The sequence below is a fragment of the Pseudopipra pipra genome, chromosome 21 (genome assembly GCF_036250125.1).
Source record: "Pseudopipra pipra isolate bDixPip1 chromosome 21, bDixPip1.hap1, whole genome shotgun sequence".
Taxonomy (NCBI): Eukaryota; Metazoa; Chordata; class Aves; order Passeriformes; family Pipridae; genus Pseudopipra; species Pseudopipra pipra.
The window spans coordinates 8,034,482-8,050,466 of NC_087569.1; the positions used below are offsets into that span (position 1 = coordinate 8,034,482).

The 15,985-nt window shown below is 44.7% G+C and overlaps 2 protein-coding genes across 3 annotated transcripts; one reads left to right on the forward strand and one right to left on the reverse strand.

The window, feature by feature from the left end:
• Positions 1–289: 289 nt before the first annotated feature.
• Positions 290–7,562, reverse strand: CTNS (cystinosin, lysosomal cystine transporter). The gene is made up of 11 exons (XM_064677958.1): positions 7,423–7,562; positions 6,917–6,990; positions 5,762–5,840; positions 5,091–5,175; positions 4,897–5,000; positions 3,794–3,925; positions 2,990–3,089; positions 2,776–2,895; positions 1,687–1,857; positions 1,365–1,482; positions 290–1,007 (listed from the first exon to the last, which is right to left on the reverse strand). The coding sequence occupies exons 2-11, from the start codon at positions 6,978–6,980 to the stop codon at positions 877–879; spliced, it is 1,104 nt and encodes a 367-aa protein (XP_064534028.1). The 5' UTR covers positions 6,981–6,990; positions 7,423–7,562; the 3' UTR covers positions 290–876.
• On the forward strand, positions 7,480–15,850 carry SHPK (sedoheptulokinase). Of its 2 annotated transcripts, none has more exons than XM_064677950.1 (7): positions 7,480–7,558; positions 9,139–9,280; positions 11,585–11,768; positions 12,908–13,060; positions 14,139–14,314; positions 14,423–14,623; positions 15,433–15,850. In XM_064677950.1, the coding sequence occupies exons 2-7, from the start codon at positions 9,142–9,144 to the stop codon at positions 15,825–15,827; spliced, it is 1,248 nt and encodes a 415-aa protein (XP_064534020.1). In that variant the 5' UTR covers positions 7,480–7,558; positions 9,139–9,141; the 3' UTR covers positions 15,828–15,850. The 2 variants fall into 2 exon arrangements, with proteins under 2 accessions (XP_064534020.1, XP_064534019.1); XM_064677949.1 differs by lacking the exon at positions 7,480–7,558 and adding an exon at positions 7,752–8,104.
• The last annotated feature ends 135 nt before the right edge of the window (positions 15,851–15,985 follow it).

Genomic DNA, 15,985 nt, shown 5'->3' on the forward strand with positions numbered 1-15,985 from the left:
CACTTACCTTCCAAGTAATTCAAGACCTTGATCTCTACCTTGAGAGTACCACGTGTAGTTAGAAAGTTGCCCAGGAACAAAAGCTTATGCTTAAACTTTAATCATGGGGCTGTTAAGATGGCCCACTCATTTGATAAATCTTTAATCTTTACCATCCACCCATTAGGATTTAAGGCATGTCAGTACAACTGAGCAAAATGAAGTTAGCAACTGGAAGTATTCTGAGCACTTGTCTTAGCACCTTTGAAAGAGTGAAATAAGTGAAATAGGAATAGAAATAAGAATACAGTTTCTGCTTCTTAGAATTTTTTTTAATAAAGAGTTAAAATTCTGATATTTGTGCATTTGCTACCAACCCCGTTGTTGTTATGTCCCACTCTGGCTGTTAACTGCCAGCCTGAGTGGTGCTGCACTGTGAGCAGCTGTCTGAGGAGTCAGCAGCACTTGAATTCACAGTCTTCAGTCATTACATTAAGATATTAAGTGGTTGCTTAAACAAGATCTCAGATTTTTGGAAGACAGAACTCTGTTCTTTGTGCTTCACTCCCCATCAGAAAGACATCGCTCTGGTCTTTCTCTTCCCTTTTGTTAATGAAAAAATAGCCACGTGTTGCTTGGAGTGCTCAAGCTAAACTGTGTGTGCAGCTTCAACAGGCACGAGTCTCCCATGTGCAAGTGGTGGCCAGAGAGCTTGCTGTCCTTAAGGCATCTGGTAATCAGTGTTTGACAAGGCAACATTCCACACCAGAGAGGATCAAATTATAGACACAGATCAGAATCAGTATTCCTGGTGACTGGCAGCAGGAATCTTGAAAGCCCTCAGCCAGGGTAGAGGTGAGTTCAGTTTAAAGTTTTTGTCCCCACAAGTGATGTTTGTTATTCACAAGGTTCATATCCTCGTTTCCTGTAGAGGCAGTAGTGCTGGACCATAAAAACAATATCAAAGATGATGGAGAAGACACCCAGGCCAAACTTGGTTGGATCTCCAAAGATTAATTTCCACTGATCTGTCAAACACAAAATTAGAGTTAAGTCTATCTCCTCAAGTGTGGTCTTGTCTCAAGACTACGAGGTCATGCCATGCATGTTAGATAAGTTCATTATTATTACTTGGACTGCTTAGACACACCTTAGGACTGACTGGAGTGCACATCTTATGCAAAGCTAATTAATAACTGTTCCTGTGGTTTCTTCAGAATAGCTACTTCATTTTATATCTTGAGGGAGTATGAGCAGATTCTTTATTCTTTGTAAAAGAACAGCTCCCCATACCCCAGCACAAACATCATCCTCCTGAGGATAACCTGCTGGTTTATATCTTCACCCCATGAAGAAAGGCCCCAGCAGCTCAGTTCCAGGCTTACCATTGTTGTATGACTGCAAAAACATCTGGAGAAGGCTGAAGCTTCCGCCAGTGAAGTCCAGTAATACATTTCCAATACTCCATCCCTCAGTGCTTTTCCGACGGAAATTCATGTACGCCTGGGAGTGTAACAAGGAGTCAGTCAGTGTGTCAGGCACAGGCATTTGAGAGTAACATTTAAGCAGCTTCAGGCATAACTATGCCGGTTTTGTCACAAAAAGCCTTAATAAATAATCATTGGTGGGTTAGTGTAGTCAGACTTTCAAGAGCACACACAGCAGGCTTAAGAATGTAGCAGAAAAGCAAAAAAAGTTCAGATTTACCTGAGGAAAATATTTTATCAGTGTGACTGCTAACTTAATGTAGGAGAAGCAGAATAAGAACTGTAGCCAAGTCATCTCCTCAGCTGCAGCAAGAAACAGCGTGGTGAAGGTGAAGATCCATGCAAGTGCCAGTAGTCCAACAACAACTTTGGATACTTTCTGACCTGCTCTCTGAAACAGAAACATGGATACAGTTTGGTCTGGCCATACATCCCCAGACACTAAGATACAGTTTGTCCATGACTGTGCAACATTACAGTCCAAACCTGTTTTACCAGTCAGGCTGGTACCACAAGGGAACTTTAAAATTAAGCAAGTGCTACAGCAACCAGGTGTAGGTTTGCAAGAGCTGATGAGAAATATTCATATCAATATTTTGAAACACTGCTGTCCCTGAGTAAGGGGGGAAACAATTTGGGAGTATTTATAGTGCATAATCTGTAACAATCTCCCAAATTCAGTCTGATGATATGAAGAGTTCCTATGTATTCAAAAGGCTGATAATGCCATTATGGTAAAAGATGACTATTGCACCTGGCAGTGGGGACAGAGGGGCTGTTACAGTTTTGGGTTTAGCATCACCAAAGGAAGAACACCAAGAGAGAAACAGTTACCATCTAGAGAAAATTGGCTTGTTCAGATCAGAGGCTTTTACATGAGAATTAAACAAAGAACCACCTGACTGTAAAAATCAATCAGTCTCACCTGAAAAGGTGTGAATTGTAAAAGGGCATTAACAGCTGTTTTAGGATAAAAGAAGTTGAAAAAAAGCTGCAAGTTTGAATTGCTGTAATCTATATGCTGGCCAGAGATCTGCTTGGGAACTTTATGAATCTGGCTGTTTGCCTCAGTTGTTATGAGTCCCTAAGGAACTTATAAGCTCAGAACATCCATCAGGCTGAAGCAGATATGATCAGTGGAGTTGTTGCTAACTTAGGAAAGATGAAGGCAGCTGGATTGTGAAGCCTGGCTTTTGGGAAGGCAGTGACAGTGCAGTGAAGAGGATTTTGGAGCCCCAAAGGAGCGGTGAGGTGCCCGGCAGAGGGAGCTCTGCCAGAGCCGACAGATGAGCCCAGCACCCAGACCCACCTCGTAAATGCAGCACTGAACGATGGTGAGGAGAGTCAGAGTTACTGCGTGGAGACTGAAGAAAACATCATTGATGGCCACGGGGTTCACCCCGCTGGGATAACTGACCAAGAATTCCTCCTAAAGGTAAGAGAAGCCAAAACCAGCCACATGTTTTAATTCCCTTCTGTAGATACCCAACCCCTGGCAAGTATTTAGAGAGAATCATGCTCACCTTAATCAAGGGAATCCAGAAGAGGCCAATGTTAAATACACTGTATGCTATAAAGCCAGTGAGGTTTAATGCTATAAAGTCAAAGCTTAGTCCAACAACACTAGAGTAGGGGGGGAAAAAAAAAGAGAAACATGCATCAGAGCATTACAGGCAGTTCCAGGGACAGCTTGACCCTAAAATGTACTGATTTACAGGCAATTTCTGATTAAGCAAAAGCCTCAGGCATTGTGACAACACAAGGCTGTGAGTTCATGAGGAAGCAAGGTGCAATAACACAGCTCTCACTGACCAGGTTGTGTCCCTGGTGTTTAACTTGACCCCTCCATAAGTTCAGCTTCTCTGATAAAGCCATTCCAGCCTGAGGCACTAGTGCATTTCTGCCAGAATAAATGCTTTAGTTCTTATATATAATAATGTTTCTACTTGGAGTCACTTAGTTTAAGGGGAGCTGGCCTAATGATAACACTACAAGGAAGGATCTGAGAAACAGCTCTCAAGACTGCAACCTTTAAAAGTGATCATCACAACTGGCTCAGGCAGATGATTTGCAACATCACACCAAAGGCAATGGGGAAGTCTCCTCTAATCACAAACTAGTACTGGATGCCAAACCTTAGGATCAGATGCACTTAGTCTCCCCTAACCTGCATGTATAAAAGCTCAGTGGGGCTGCAGTTTGCCTTGGTTTTTTTCCCCATCTTTCCATGGATAATTCACAATAACAAAGATGGATGTAACTGAAGCTATGAACAGGATTTGCAGGAGTGCTTAAGTGACTTGCAAACACATCTTAAGCCTCTTTACCTTTTTCGTCGCCAGTTCTCAAAGAGTTGAGGATAAAAGGAGATGGACCAGGCAACAAAATAGATCCAGCCAATCACCTCATCAGCATATCTCACTATGATGCTATGGATCACTTGGAATCGAATCCTAGGTCTGATGGTTAATGCAAAAAGAATTAGTTTATTCATCTGTTCACACTTTTTTCAGGAGATTTTGTCTTGCTCTGCTTTGAGAGAGGAAATAGAGTTCAGGTGTTGAGACAAGACAACAAAGATTCAGTTGGTTGCAGTTGAGTTGCTCCCCTTTTCTTTAGTGTCCTTGTTATGTTCAGGACATCTCTCACTCCTACCCCCCCTTTCCTTCTTGCCTGACTCTTTTCCTTTCCATTCTTTTACCACAGGGATGTTCAAAAAGGTCATCTCGTGCCTGTGGCTTCCACTCTCTTAGCACAAGGTTCTGTTAGGCAAGAGAGAGTTGCACTTTCCATGCTCTGTCAGCAAAGCCTCATGATTGTGCCTGTCCTGTGAGGGTTCCACGTGCTCACCTCTGCATTTGCTTCGAGTCTTAAAAGCAGAAGCAAAACCAGGAAGTAAAACAGGAGCATCTTGTTGCTCAGTGACATCTGGGCAACAAGTGAATACTGTCCAGCTTTCTCCATCTTGCTAGACTTTTCCTGTGAGGGAGAACTGGCACCTGTGAGAAGAGGGCTGCCCTAACTAGAAAGCAAAGCACCTGTATGTCAAGGTAGTGATGTGGGTGCACAGCTGCACCAGGCTATTAGAAATCCAGAACAAAGCCTGCACAGAAAGATCAGTATCCCCCTGGACACTGACAACCAAATGCTTCCCAGACTGGAAAATCTGGCATGTAGTTTTCATGCTTTTGGGAAGGGTTATTAAAACCAGACTAAGGAGCTGTGATAACTCAGCTATCTAGTAATTAAATCTAAAATACCAAGATTATCACTCTGCTTCCATGCCCTCTATTTATCTGAACACCCTGGGGTTTGCTGGAGGTTATCACATCTTCTCAACTACATCTCACTTTACAACAAGGAGGGAATAGTTACCCCAAAGTTTAGAAAGCTATAGGAGAGTAAGTGGAACTAAAAAACAGCTTCTCACCCAGTTAAGTTGGAATTAGTGGCATAAAGATAAACTGTTACTTGTCCAACATCATCTGCTTTCACTTGGAAGTCTGCTTTAGTGTGACCTGCAGGGAACTGTACCTGCAAGGCAAAGTAGAGGGAAGAGAAAGGAATTGCACCACACCAGCAGGAGCCTTTTGTTTAAGATCACAAATCTGTTCTGTCACTTACTTCATCAGGCAGTTCAACGATGGTGCTGTTCTTTGAGGAGTGTGTAGTATTAAGAGTTATCACCAGTGTCTCATTTAATGGAGCCCTGTGAAGGCAGAAGAAAACAGGTCAGGCTGGTGCCTGAGTTCAGAGATTGCTGCAGGCATGTGGGGGAGTATCTGCTAAATCCTCTCAGCAATGAGCAGCCCACACACAGCAGTCCCTGCCTGGTACTCGGAGAAACACCAGCACCCAAGTGTGTGAACATTGTACTGGTTCTTTTATCTGAACCAGAGAGGGCACGAGACATTATGTGGCCACATTTTAGCTCCCTCTTCTCCAAACAAGTGGCAGAGCAAAGTCATTGCCACCAGGATCCCATCCTTGTGCTCACTAATCCTTGCTGGTAAGGAGGGGCAGAAACAATGCCCATGTACTTGGGGTGATGAAGGACAGAAATTACAGCAGTAAGACAAAACAAAAAAAAACTAAAAAAAAAACCCTCTCTGAGTGACACAGTCCTGCATATCTTCCCTAGAGAACTCCACTGAGCATTTGTCCAGGAGGCTATCCTTCTAGGAAATGCAAGTTTCTCTTAAGCATCAACTTTTAGAAATGGAGGAACTGTAAATTCATTTATGGAGGACAGCCCCTGTTCCAAAGGGAAAGTAAAGCTGCAATCATGACTTTACCTCAGAGAGATGGTGACGTTTGTTGAACTTCCACTTTCTAAAGAAACCACTTCAGGGACAGACAATACAATGACTCCATCTGGGGGGAAAAAAAACACCCACACAAATCTCAATTACTATGAACAGCTTCTTCAGAAGAACAACCTATTTTCTTTTGTGCCATAGACATTTTGTCAGCTGGTACCTGCAGTATCAGATCAATCACATTAGTACACATGAAAAACAGCAAAGGCAGTACAGCAACTAAAGGTACTGAAGTTAAGGTGACTAAACAACTTAAAAGGAGAAGTAAATAATTGTCACTTGAAGATTTTGGAAGGAAGCAATTTAAATACGTGAAGTTCAACAAAAGGTTATGCCAAGTGAAGACCACAGAATACTGCCACACTGATTCTTGATGTGACCCTAGTAATCTAAGAGTCATAAATGCCCCAAATTTAGTTTAAAATTACTTCTTGGATCACAAATTCAAACCAGGTGCCCAGATATCCAAGAGAATGTACATTTACTATGTTAGTACTTCAAGAATCTCAAGCACCTTACTTACAGTGCTCTGAAATATTGAATTAAGGGGTACGTTGTACAACACCTCAGCTATGTTGTGCCACATCATGCTCTTAAGAGGCCAAGATTCCAAGTGCCAGTACAACAACTATCAAAACGTGAAGCTGGTCAGATGTCATCAATTTTGACAGGTGGAATCCAAGCCTATTTTATTCATTATGTGTTTAAAAGACACGAGAGACAAGGGGAAAGAACAAAGAGCCATATAAAAATAAGACCAGAAACGGAGAGATAAACAGTTTGCACAGCTTGGCCTGGACACTTTCTTTCTTTTTACTGTTGGCACATATTACACAGTGTTCTAAAAAGTTATTTCAGTGCAGAGGAGGTAGTCAGTTTATCACTGGCTGCATCCCAGGCAGTATTTAATCTGCTTCTACAGATTTTGGAGTGTGAGGCGAGGGCTCCCCCACAACAGTGCCTGGGCAGAGCACTGACACCAAGCCAAGGTAAGGTGTGAGAGAAGAGCTGATGGGAGCGTGTCACGGGTATCCCTGGAGAGCTGTAATGGGATAACTGGAGAGCTGCCCTCTTCCACCTCTTACTGGTCTGGAGCCCTGGGGGGCCAAACTGGGATGACCAAACACTCACCGCCAGGCCCCGGCAGCACAAGAAAGAGGCTCAGCAGAGCGGGGAGCAGGTACCGCGTCCTCATGGTGGAAAAGCTGCAGAGAAAGCGGGGAGAAGCTTTGCTCAGGTCCCACGCGTTTCGAGGGGGGCACAGCCCATCCCCTCAGGCGGCAGCCGAGGCAAATAGCTCCCCTCCCAGCACCGCGGCCCCCAGCCCGGCCGAGGGACCCCCAGCACCGCTCAGAAAGTACCGATCTCCCAGTCCCTCTGTGTGCCCGGACTCCCCGGGGACATCTTTACATCTTTACTTCAGCTCTTTTCCCGTGACGGACCCCCCCCCAGCCCCAACGCGCGGGACTACAAATCTCGGCAGCCCCCGCGCCCTCGCCAGCCCCCGCCGCTGGCAGCGCGCCGCGGGGCACGCTGGGACTTGTAGTCCCGCCGCCCTCTCCTCGGGAGCCCTGGCGGAGAGGGGCACCCGGTGCTTTGGGACACGCGGCGGTGCCGGGGAGCGGGAGGACACCCACCTCCTTCAGCGCCCGGCGCCGTCCCGGTTCTTCCCTTTTCAGCTCTCACGTGAGGCGATCGCCTGTGGACTCCCCGCCCAGCGCCCACCGCGTCGCTGCGGCCGCCCCCGGGGCCATCTTGGGTGTGGCGGAGCGGGTCTGTGAGGGGGGAGGGTTGCGAGAGGGGACGAGGCGGGCTGGGTGCTGTCCTGGTTTGATTTGTGTCAAGAAGTCTGGTTTTCGACAAAAAGTCTAGCTTAAGGGTGCGCGTGTCAGCGGAGAGGGCTGGGGAAGGGGCGGTTTGTCACTCTCTGGGTGAAGGGGTAGTGGCCGGGGAGTGCTGAGGGGGAGGCACCCTCAGACTGAGGGCAAAGTCCAGGTCGCGCTCCTGTCCCGTCCCTGGGAGCCCACACTGCGTGTGCCCTCGGCTCTTGGCGGCTGGTAACCCCTCCGGGGCACAAGGAACCGTGTGGAGCTCGGCATGGTGGGTGTCGGTCCCCTTGGATGCGGTGGGCAAGCTGACAGCGGTCCCCTCACGGCCATGGCGGGCAGCCCTGAGCCCACCTGTGTGCTGGGCATAGACGTGGGCACCACGTCGGTGAAGGCGGCCCTGGTGACAGGGACAGAGCGAGGGCTGGTGCTGGCAGAGAGCTGCTCCAGGGAGACGCAGGCACGCACCGATAGCCTGGAAGCTGGACCGCAGGTAAGGACTGGCAGGGAGCGCTGATGGCAATTGCAGGACACCAGCCTTGCCTTGTCGTGCCTGGGTTTTGCTACACTGTGCAGACTCCAGTGGCTTTCTTGGCTTGTTTTATGCCGAGATTGACAGATGGTTGCTGCATGTTTATGGATACTTGAAACTAGAGTTAAAACACTCCCTGTTCCCTGTTCAAGGAAGTCAGGTAGAGCTGCTTGATTTAAGAAAGACCCAGGTTTTGAAAAGTTGCCCAAGACTATCTGAAACTGTTCTCCCATGAACCACCACCTTGTCCTTGACACTCCCAGTCAGGGAACAGCAACCACTTGCCAACTGGAAGGGTGTTGGGTACTTTATTGTGAGGTGGAATCATAACTGGAAATTCCCGGTGGAAATAACCAGGAACATGTACTCCTATGAAAAGATCTTTTCATCCATTGTGTTGGTCAGTCTAAAAAAAGGATGAATCAGAATCATAAAAAATGCACATCAGCATTCCTCTGGCCTAGTATTGTAGTGAGTCCAGGGCTAATTTCTAAGCAAAGATTCCAAACAGGGCAGCCCTCCTCCCTACAGCCGTGTTTGTGCAGCCAAAAGTACCTATGTACAAAGTTCACATTTATTTGTAGACTAGTGTTTGAGTAGTTTTGTTTGTAATCTTGATACTGGTCTGTCACAAAGTAATCTGAGTCTTTGAAAGTGTGAAAGCTGCCATAGAGCTTCTTGAGGCACAGTTTGGTCAGTTTGATGAGCAGATCAGTTTGCTGGGTAGTTTTAGGAATAAAATATTCAGAAGTGAAATATCAACATCATGAAAATCTTCTTCTCAGCTTCCTAGTATTTGTCTTTAGGTTTTGTGGGTTTGTGGGGTTTTTTGGATGTTTTTCCTTTTTACAGTTTAGTAGTGAATGTTACTCTAATATATGCTATTAAGCTAAATGAGTTCTGTTCTTCACTTTTGACTAGAGCAGCCTTGTTTAATAAATACACTGGGTGAATCCTAATGGGTGCATGCTCAGGATGATGCTTTCTGGTTGCAGGGAATGGAGCAGAATGTCCAGAGAATAATAAGAGCACTGAATGAGTGCCTTGCTGCTCTACCTCAGCAGCAGCTCCAGCGAGTCACCCACATTGGGATTTCAGGACAAATGCATGGGGTTGTGTTTTGGAAAAGTGATAAAGGTAACATTAATCCTTTAACATTCCTCTTCAGAGTTAAAATTAAATTTTAGCACTGAAATGATTCTGTGATTAAACTGCTGTGTATTCACTTTGGTCTTCTGTAAAACAGAATTAACAGGTCATCTTCTGTGGGAATTTTGCTTTTTTTTCTGGAATTTCAGCTCCTTGTATAGTTAATGATATTGTTTGCACAGATAGTTAAAGGATTTAGTCTAATGAGATCTCTGCAGAGTCAGCACAATTATATGAAGGAGGAATAACATATTTGTGGCTTGTTAATTGTGAGTAACTTTGGGGGGGATGCTCTCCAGCATTTCCACAGCTTTCTGGTTGTTTCCCCCCAAAATCTCAAGCCATTTTTTTCCTGCCAAGTTGTAGACTGTCGTGTTGCATTCATTTTGTTGCTTATGCTTCTGTTAGTAGGAGCTGAAAAAGGACTATGGTCATGATTCTGAATGCTCAGCTGCTTGGCAAGACCTCAGAAACAAAATCAGCTGCAGTGAGGTGGTCACGTGGGGCTTGACTGTGCAAATACCCAGATAACCCTTGTGATAGTGAAGATACTGGAAAAATCCAGGCCTTGGATTGCCAGCCCTCTGAGATAGGGAGGGATTATCTTCTTGGCTATTGCCTTATAAACCTGCTGAAGTGTAAAGCTTCCAGATTGTGGTTCCATGTCTTCTTTCTTTTTACCTTATGATGTGCATATAGTCGGAACAATTATCTATAAATACAATTATACAAGTCTTACTATAATAGGAGTTATGCAGATTAAGCCAAGATTTATTGCAAACCGTAGATTAGATTTCCCAGAAGTGCTAGTCACTGCCTGTCAGAAATTGTCAGGGTCTTAATTACTTGAAGAGACACTCTACTATTCATTTCTGGCTGTAATTTTATGTTAAATTTGAAAATTATTAGGAAGAAAGAAATCCAAAGGCTGATGGACTGAAGGAGCTGTTTTGCTTTCCACGTGTCCCAAGAGCTACATAACAAAGCCTCCTGGGTTCATAGACACAGGTTCTTATGTCATATTGGTAAATATTTTATGTCCTCAAGCCACATGCCACTTTAGTTTCATTTCTATCAAGTGAAAGAGGGTGTTTGCTCTCATTTGTTTTGAGTGGACTAAGTGAATCCAGGACCTTTGGGACACAAATAAAATTTTTAGCAGCATCCTTTGGGATTAGATTTATGGTTACTAATATTTCTTAGAATCCATTTAAGACTAGAAAAGCAAACCAATTGGAAATTCGGTTCCAACGGACTTGATAGAACAGGGAATTAAGGGAACGAGCAAGAGTATGTGTTTTGCTTTGCATGTTTCACATGGCACTTCCCAGCTTTCTTGGCTGCTGTTTGCTGTGTGAGTGTGATTTATCCAGCCCAAGAATGACTTTTTTAGCCGTATTTCTGTGAGTCAGGCAGCTGGGTCTCTTCTCTGACTGTAGGACAAGTGGCACAGCACAGCTTGAAACTCTGCTCCCTGGCCAAAACCCAGGAGTTTGCCTCAGTTTCAGAGCCAGCTGGAGACAGTGAGTGGCCTGTCCTGTCCCTGCCCTTTGTCCAGGGAGAGGCCAGAGCTGAGCCCTGGAGTGTGCTGGCAAACATCACGTGCCAGTGCTTGAGCCCTGCCTCTCAGGTGAAAGGATGTGAAGGTTTCATCAAAGCTGTAGAGGTCTGTGTTCAAAAGGAACGTGCTGGACTGGTAAAACTGAATTAAACTTTGATCTGCTTTGGTGAAGCTTCACTGCACAGCACAGGGGAGGGTTACTCTTTAGTACTTTGCAGTCCACTGCTTAATACTTATAGACCCAGGTTTCATGCTGGCTTAAAAGGTGATGAAACTTGGTGTCTCCATCATGGGCAGTTCGTTGCTACCACAGCATTCTCCAGGTTGTGATGTGGCAGATCCCAGTTGAGGTTTGTATGTGAGAGCTGCCATATCAGCTCCTTGCCTCCCATAGCAGAACTGTGGTTGGGGGTTTTTTGTGGCTCACCTGCTATTTAAGTATCTTTAATATCTCAAGGTGCAAGTGGCTTGCTCCTTTAGGCACTAGGAGTGCTTAGAGAAAAGGAAGGCCTTGGATAGCATCCTCTGTTTTAGCAAAGGATGACTGGCATTATGACATTATCTAGGGCTGAAAACCATGACCAAATAATTTGATTTCAATCTCTGCTGGCTCCGTTTCTGCTCTTTTTCCGGTATATTGAACAAATTATCAAGCGTGTCCAGAAATGAGGGATGCCAGGCAGGCTGCAGTGCAGGGAGTCACTGGATTTCTTGGATACTTTGTGTTTCAGGTTGCAAGTGGACAGAGTGTGGCACAGGCCCTGCCTTTGAGCCACAGCACGTCAGTCACCTGGTGACTTGGCAGGACGGCCGCTGCAGTCCCACCTTCCTCTCTTCTCTTCCTCTGCCACAGTCACATGTGAGCTTGGCTACAGGATTTGGATGTGCCACAATCTACTGGTATTTAAAGAAGAGGTACATTGCTTCTCAAAAGGGCTTCTGTGTCAGGCAGTTTCTCATCTTGAATTTATGTGGCAATTCCTATTCCTGTAGCATGTTAATGCTGCTGCAGGCTGAGGGGGTGTGTTTCTCTGTAATCATCATCTTAATTAAGTTGTCAAACAATATTTAAAATGGCAGTATTTAATATAAACTATATGCAACTGAGCACACAAGAGTCTCTGACCTCATAAAATTACTACAGATTTCTAACAAAAAGAAGAGCTTCTGACCATAGAGTAACAGAAGCTTTAAAGTATCACAGAATAATTGTAGTCCATTGTACTGGTCAGAGGAGCTCTGCTGATGCAGTTTGAACACTGTCATTTTGCCTCGTGCTGTTTATGAAAATACCAACATGCCTAAAGCAGTCACAGAGTGCTTGTTCTGGTTGCTGCCAGATGCTAAATCAAAAAGCCTCTAAATTAATTTCAGTTCCTTCCTTCCTCGGACGCTGAGATCCTCATGAGGTGTTATGAGTGCTCTGCTTTGTTGTGGCATGTTTGCAGAGGATATAATTTTTCACTTATGACTTGACATCAGCAAGGTTTGCTCTTAGTTTCATCTTTCTCAAAGAGCCAGAGTCTTCCTCTGCAGTGAGCTCAGGTTCAATAAAGGGGAAAAAACTTACTAGATCTTGGTTTCTTCCATTATGTGTCCAGCAAATATATGGAATAGGGTCTGATCCTACTTTAGAGCTACATTGTTTCACCATTTGATACATTTCCATTCATATCATTTGTAGATCTCTGCCCAGCTGTGGGAGTTTACCTATTTTCCCAAGCTCAAGTGCCACTTTTTTCATGCAAACACTTACTACTTTCCTGGTGACTTCTGCAATGCTGTGCTTTTGAACCAAGACAATTCATTCCTTAAAGCTGCTGTCTCTCCATCTTCCATCAGGAGATAAGTATTCCTGCAGTTTGGAAAACAAATTCCATTTAAAAAAACAAACCAAAACAACAAAATGCAGGTTGATCACTGAGGTGGCAGTTTAATTTTTAGATGAGACCACACGTGTCAAGTTCTCTGTAGCAATGGAAGTTGTCTTGCTCCCACTGCCTTATAGCAAAATACCCTTACTGGTTTTGTTTTTAAAATGTCTTGTTTAAAAGTCCAGATTTTCTGAAGGCTTATGATGCAGCTGGCACTATCCAGGACTACGTGGTTGCCATGTTGTGTGACCTGAAGAAGCCACTCATGTCTGTCCAGAATGCTGCCAGCTGGGGATATTTTAATTCCAGAAGCAAAAGCTGGAATACTGACATGTAAGTGCTAAGGTGATTCACTGGGGCTTGTGCACTGCACTTCTTTGGGCCCTGAGTATCAATGTGCCACAGATAAAAAGGTGTCAAAAGTTACTCCTAATCAGTTGTGACCTGCACTGCTGAACTCCTGACTACTGAGAGTTTGCTCTGGTTTGTGAAGTGTATCTGTTTAAATCTTGTAAAATCTGGTACAGTATTTTTAGAAATACCTACCAAGAGCAGAGCTGAGAGGCTCATCAGTGAGTGCTTGTATGGCAAACTGTTCTCTCCTTTTCCATGGTGGGATGGGATGGATGGGAATGGACAAGTGCATGTTGCAGCCACAGTGTTCCCTCTGTCGTGGCAAAGGCAGTTCTTTCAACTGAGCTCCTTCATAACTACTAAGACTTACTTGTGATAATGTAGTTGTTAAGCTACAGGAAATCTTATAGGGAATAGTTTATTTATTTACTTATTTATTTTAATGATTTACTCTTTCAGGACTGAGTGCTAAGGCCTTATATATTCAGGGCTTAGGTTAGGCCAGGACTCCAAGGTGAAAGATCTTCTCATCAAGGTATGAAAGAGTGACAGAAACTTGCATTTTGCCAACTGAACTTTTACTAATGTGGAGCTGTTGCTATAGCACTGTAGTGTTATCTTGCAGCTGATTGCATAAGGAGTTTGTTGGATTTAACTCTTTGTGATTTGGTTTTGAACCACTAATTGCATGACATCTTAAGTTCTTTGACACTTAGCTGCATTTTTTGCTGTTTTTTGATTGTCCCTTTACACTGGAACTGCTTGTCCATGTGACATCAGCAAGTTAAACTGGCTGAACACGTGCTGTATGATCTCAGGTACTCAGATTGCATATAAAGGAAAACTATTTATTCTTCTAGACTATTCTAGTTTACCCAGCCCATTGGACTGGAATGCTGCCCCTGTCCAAGACAGAGCTTTCTAAATAGGTGAAAGCCTCCATAAATCCAGCAGCCACAAATATATGGACAGCTTCATCTGTGACTTCAAAGAGGTCTTTGTAGTCATGCCACAGTTCCCATACTGCTTTCCTCCAATAATGTTGTTCTGATTACAGATTGAAAAAATCCGGCTTTCCTGTTCACTTGCTTCCAGAGGTGGGAGACCCTGGAAGCATTGCAGGCAGGACAACCTGTGCATGGCATGGAATACCCAAAGGAGTAAAAGTAGGAATTGCTCTGGGAGATTTACAGTGCTCTGTTTATTCCTGTCTGACTGAGAGGACTGATGCAAGTATGATCATTTTAGTATCTGATTTGGTTTACTCGTTGTCCTCCTTCAGGGTGGCTTAGTGAAACACTGACTTTTTTTTTCCTTTTTTTGATTCCTTTTGTGTTCTAGTTCTTAATTTCAGTACCTCTGCTCAGCTGACCATCTCAATGCCCCCTGGTTTCCAGCCTCCAGAGACACCAGATCCTTCCTCAGCTGTTACTTATTTTCCCTACTTCAATGGGGACTACTTGGCAGTGGCAGCATCGCTCAACGGAGGCAACGTGCTGGCAACATTCGTGGGCATGGTGGCACAGTGGACAGAGGAGCTGGGTAAGTCATGTCAAGGAGAGTTGAAGCTTAAAATTGAGGTTGATCATCAAGGTAAAAGGAAGCTGAGGCAAAGGAACAAGCCTAGAGCTGTTCTGTCGTGCCATACAGGGAACGAGGATGTAACTCTTGGGCCAGGCTTCCTAGATCTCTGGAATTTCCTGCTTATGAACATGCTGGGACAGTCATGCTTGGACTCCACATTCACATTGCCTCTAGGTCTTCTTTGGTTTCAAGGACAGAAGAGAATTATTTTGTGCAAGTTGATTTTCACAAGGAAAAGCTGGCAGATTTGAGGAGAACAGCCTCTAATTTTGTGTGACTGCAGTCCAGAGGAGTCCCTTGGTTGGATCAGTTGCCTTTTGCAGAACTCTAATGGATTTTAAGACTCAAACTCGTGTAATGTCTTCTAAGTGCTTTAAGCTTGGTCTTCACAGGTTTTTTAATAATCTCTTGGGTTTTGCAATACAAAAGTGAGCTCTGAAGTTGTTCTTTCAGCGAGTACTTGAGGTGAGCTTCACATTCACATGGAATCCAGCCACTGAAGCTGCTCTCTGCCATTAGTGCCTGATGGTGTTTCGTGTAACTTAGCACAGGACAGGTGATGAGGAATGTACTGTCAGGAAAGGCAGTTTCAGAGAAGGTTTCTAGTGTCACAGATCCTGGATAAAATCGAGTGGGAGAACTATGGTTCATAATCCTGGAAAAAACAGTCACCCTTGGGACATGGAAAAAGATATCCAGTATTTTGCTGAACAGATGGATAAGTGTCCATTGTAAGAGATTAGTAACCTGGTATTTCCCATCCGCAGGACTTCAGGTCCAGGAGTCTGCCATCTATACAAGGATAATCCAAGCAGCCTTGGCCCAAAACCACAGCAAACTCTCAGTCCACCCAACCATATTTGGAGAGAGACACATTCCTGAGCAGTTGGGATCAGTGACCAACATTGCTGCCTCTGAGCTGTCCCTGGGCCACGTCACCAGAGCTCTGTGCCGTGGGATTGTCCAAAACCTCTGCTCCATGTTACCTGTGCAGCGCCTGACGGACGTGGGCGTGAGGAGGATCCTGGGCAGTGGGAGTGCCCTGGCCAGGAATGAGGTGCTGAAGCAGGAAGTGGAAAGGATTTTTCCATTCCCTGTGGTTTACGGGAAAGATGTTGATGCTGCTGTGGGGGCTGCCATGGTGATGTTCCATGGGAAATAAAGTGGTTATTTGGAATGGCCTGAGATGGAAGCTTCTGTTTTCTTCCTGACTCTACAGTGTTTCTTTTCACTTTATTCCACATGCAATCTCACTCATTACAGAGGGGAAAAACTCCAGCATTTAATGTCCACTTCTGGGTCTGCACATTTCGGTGCTCT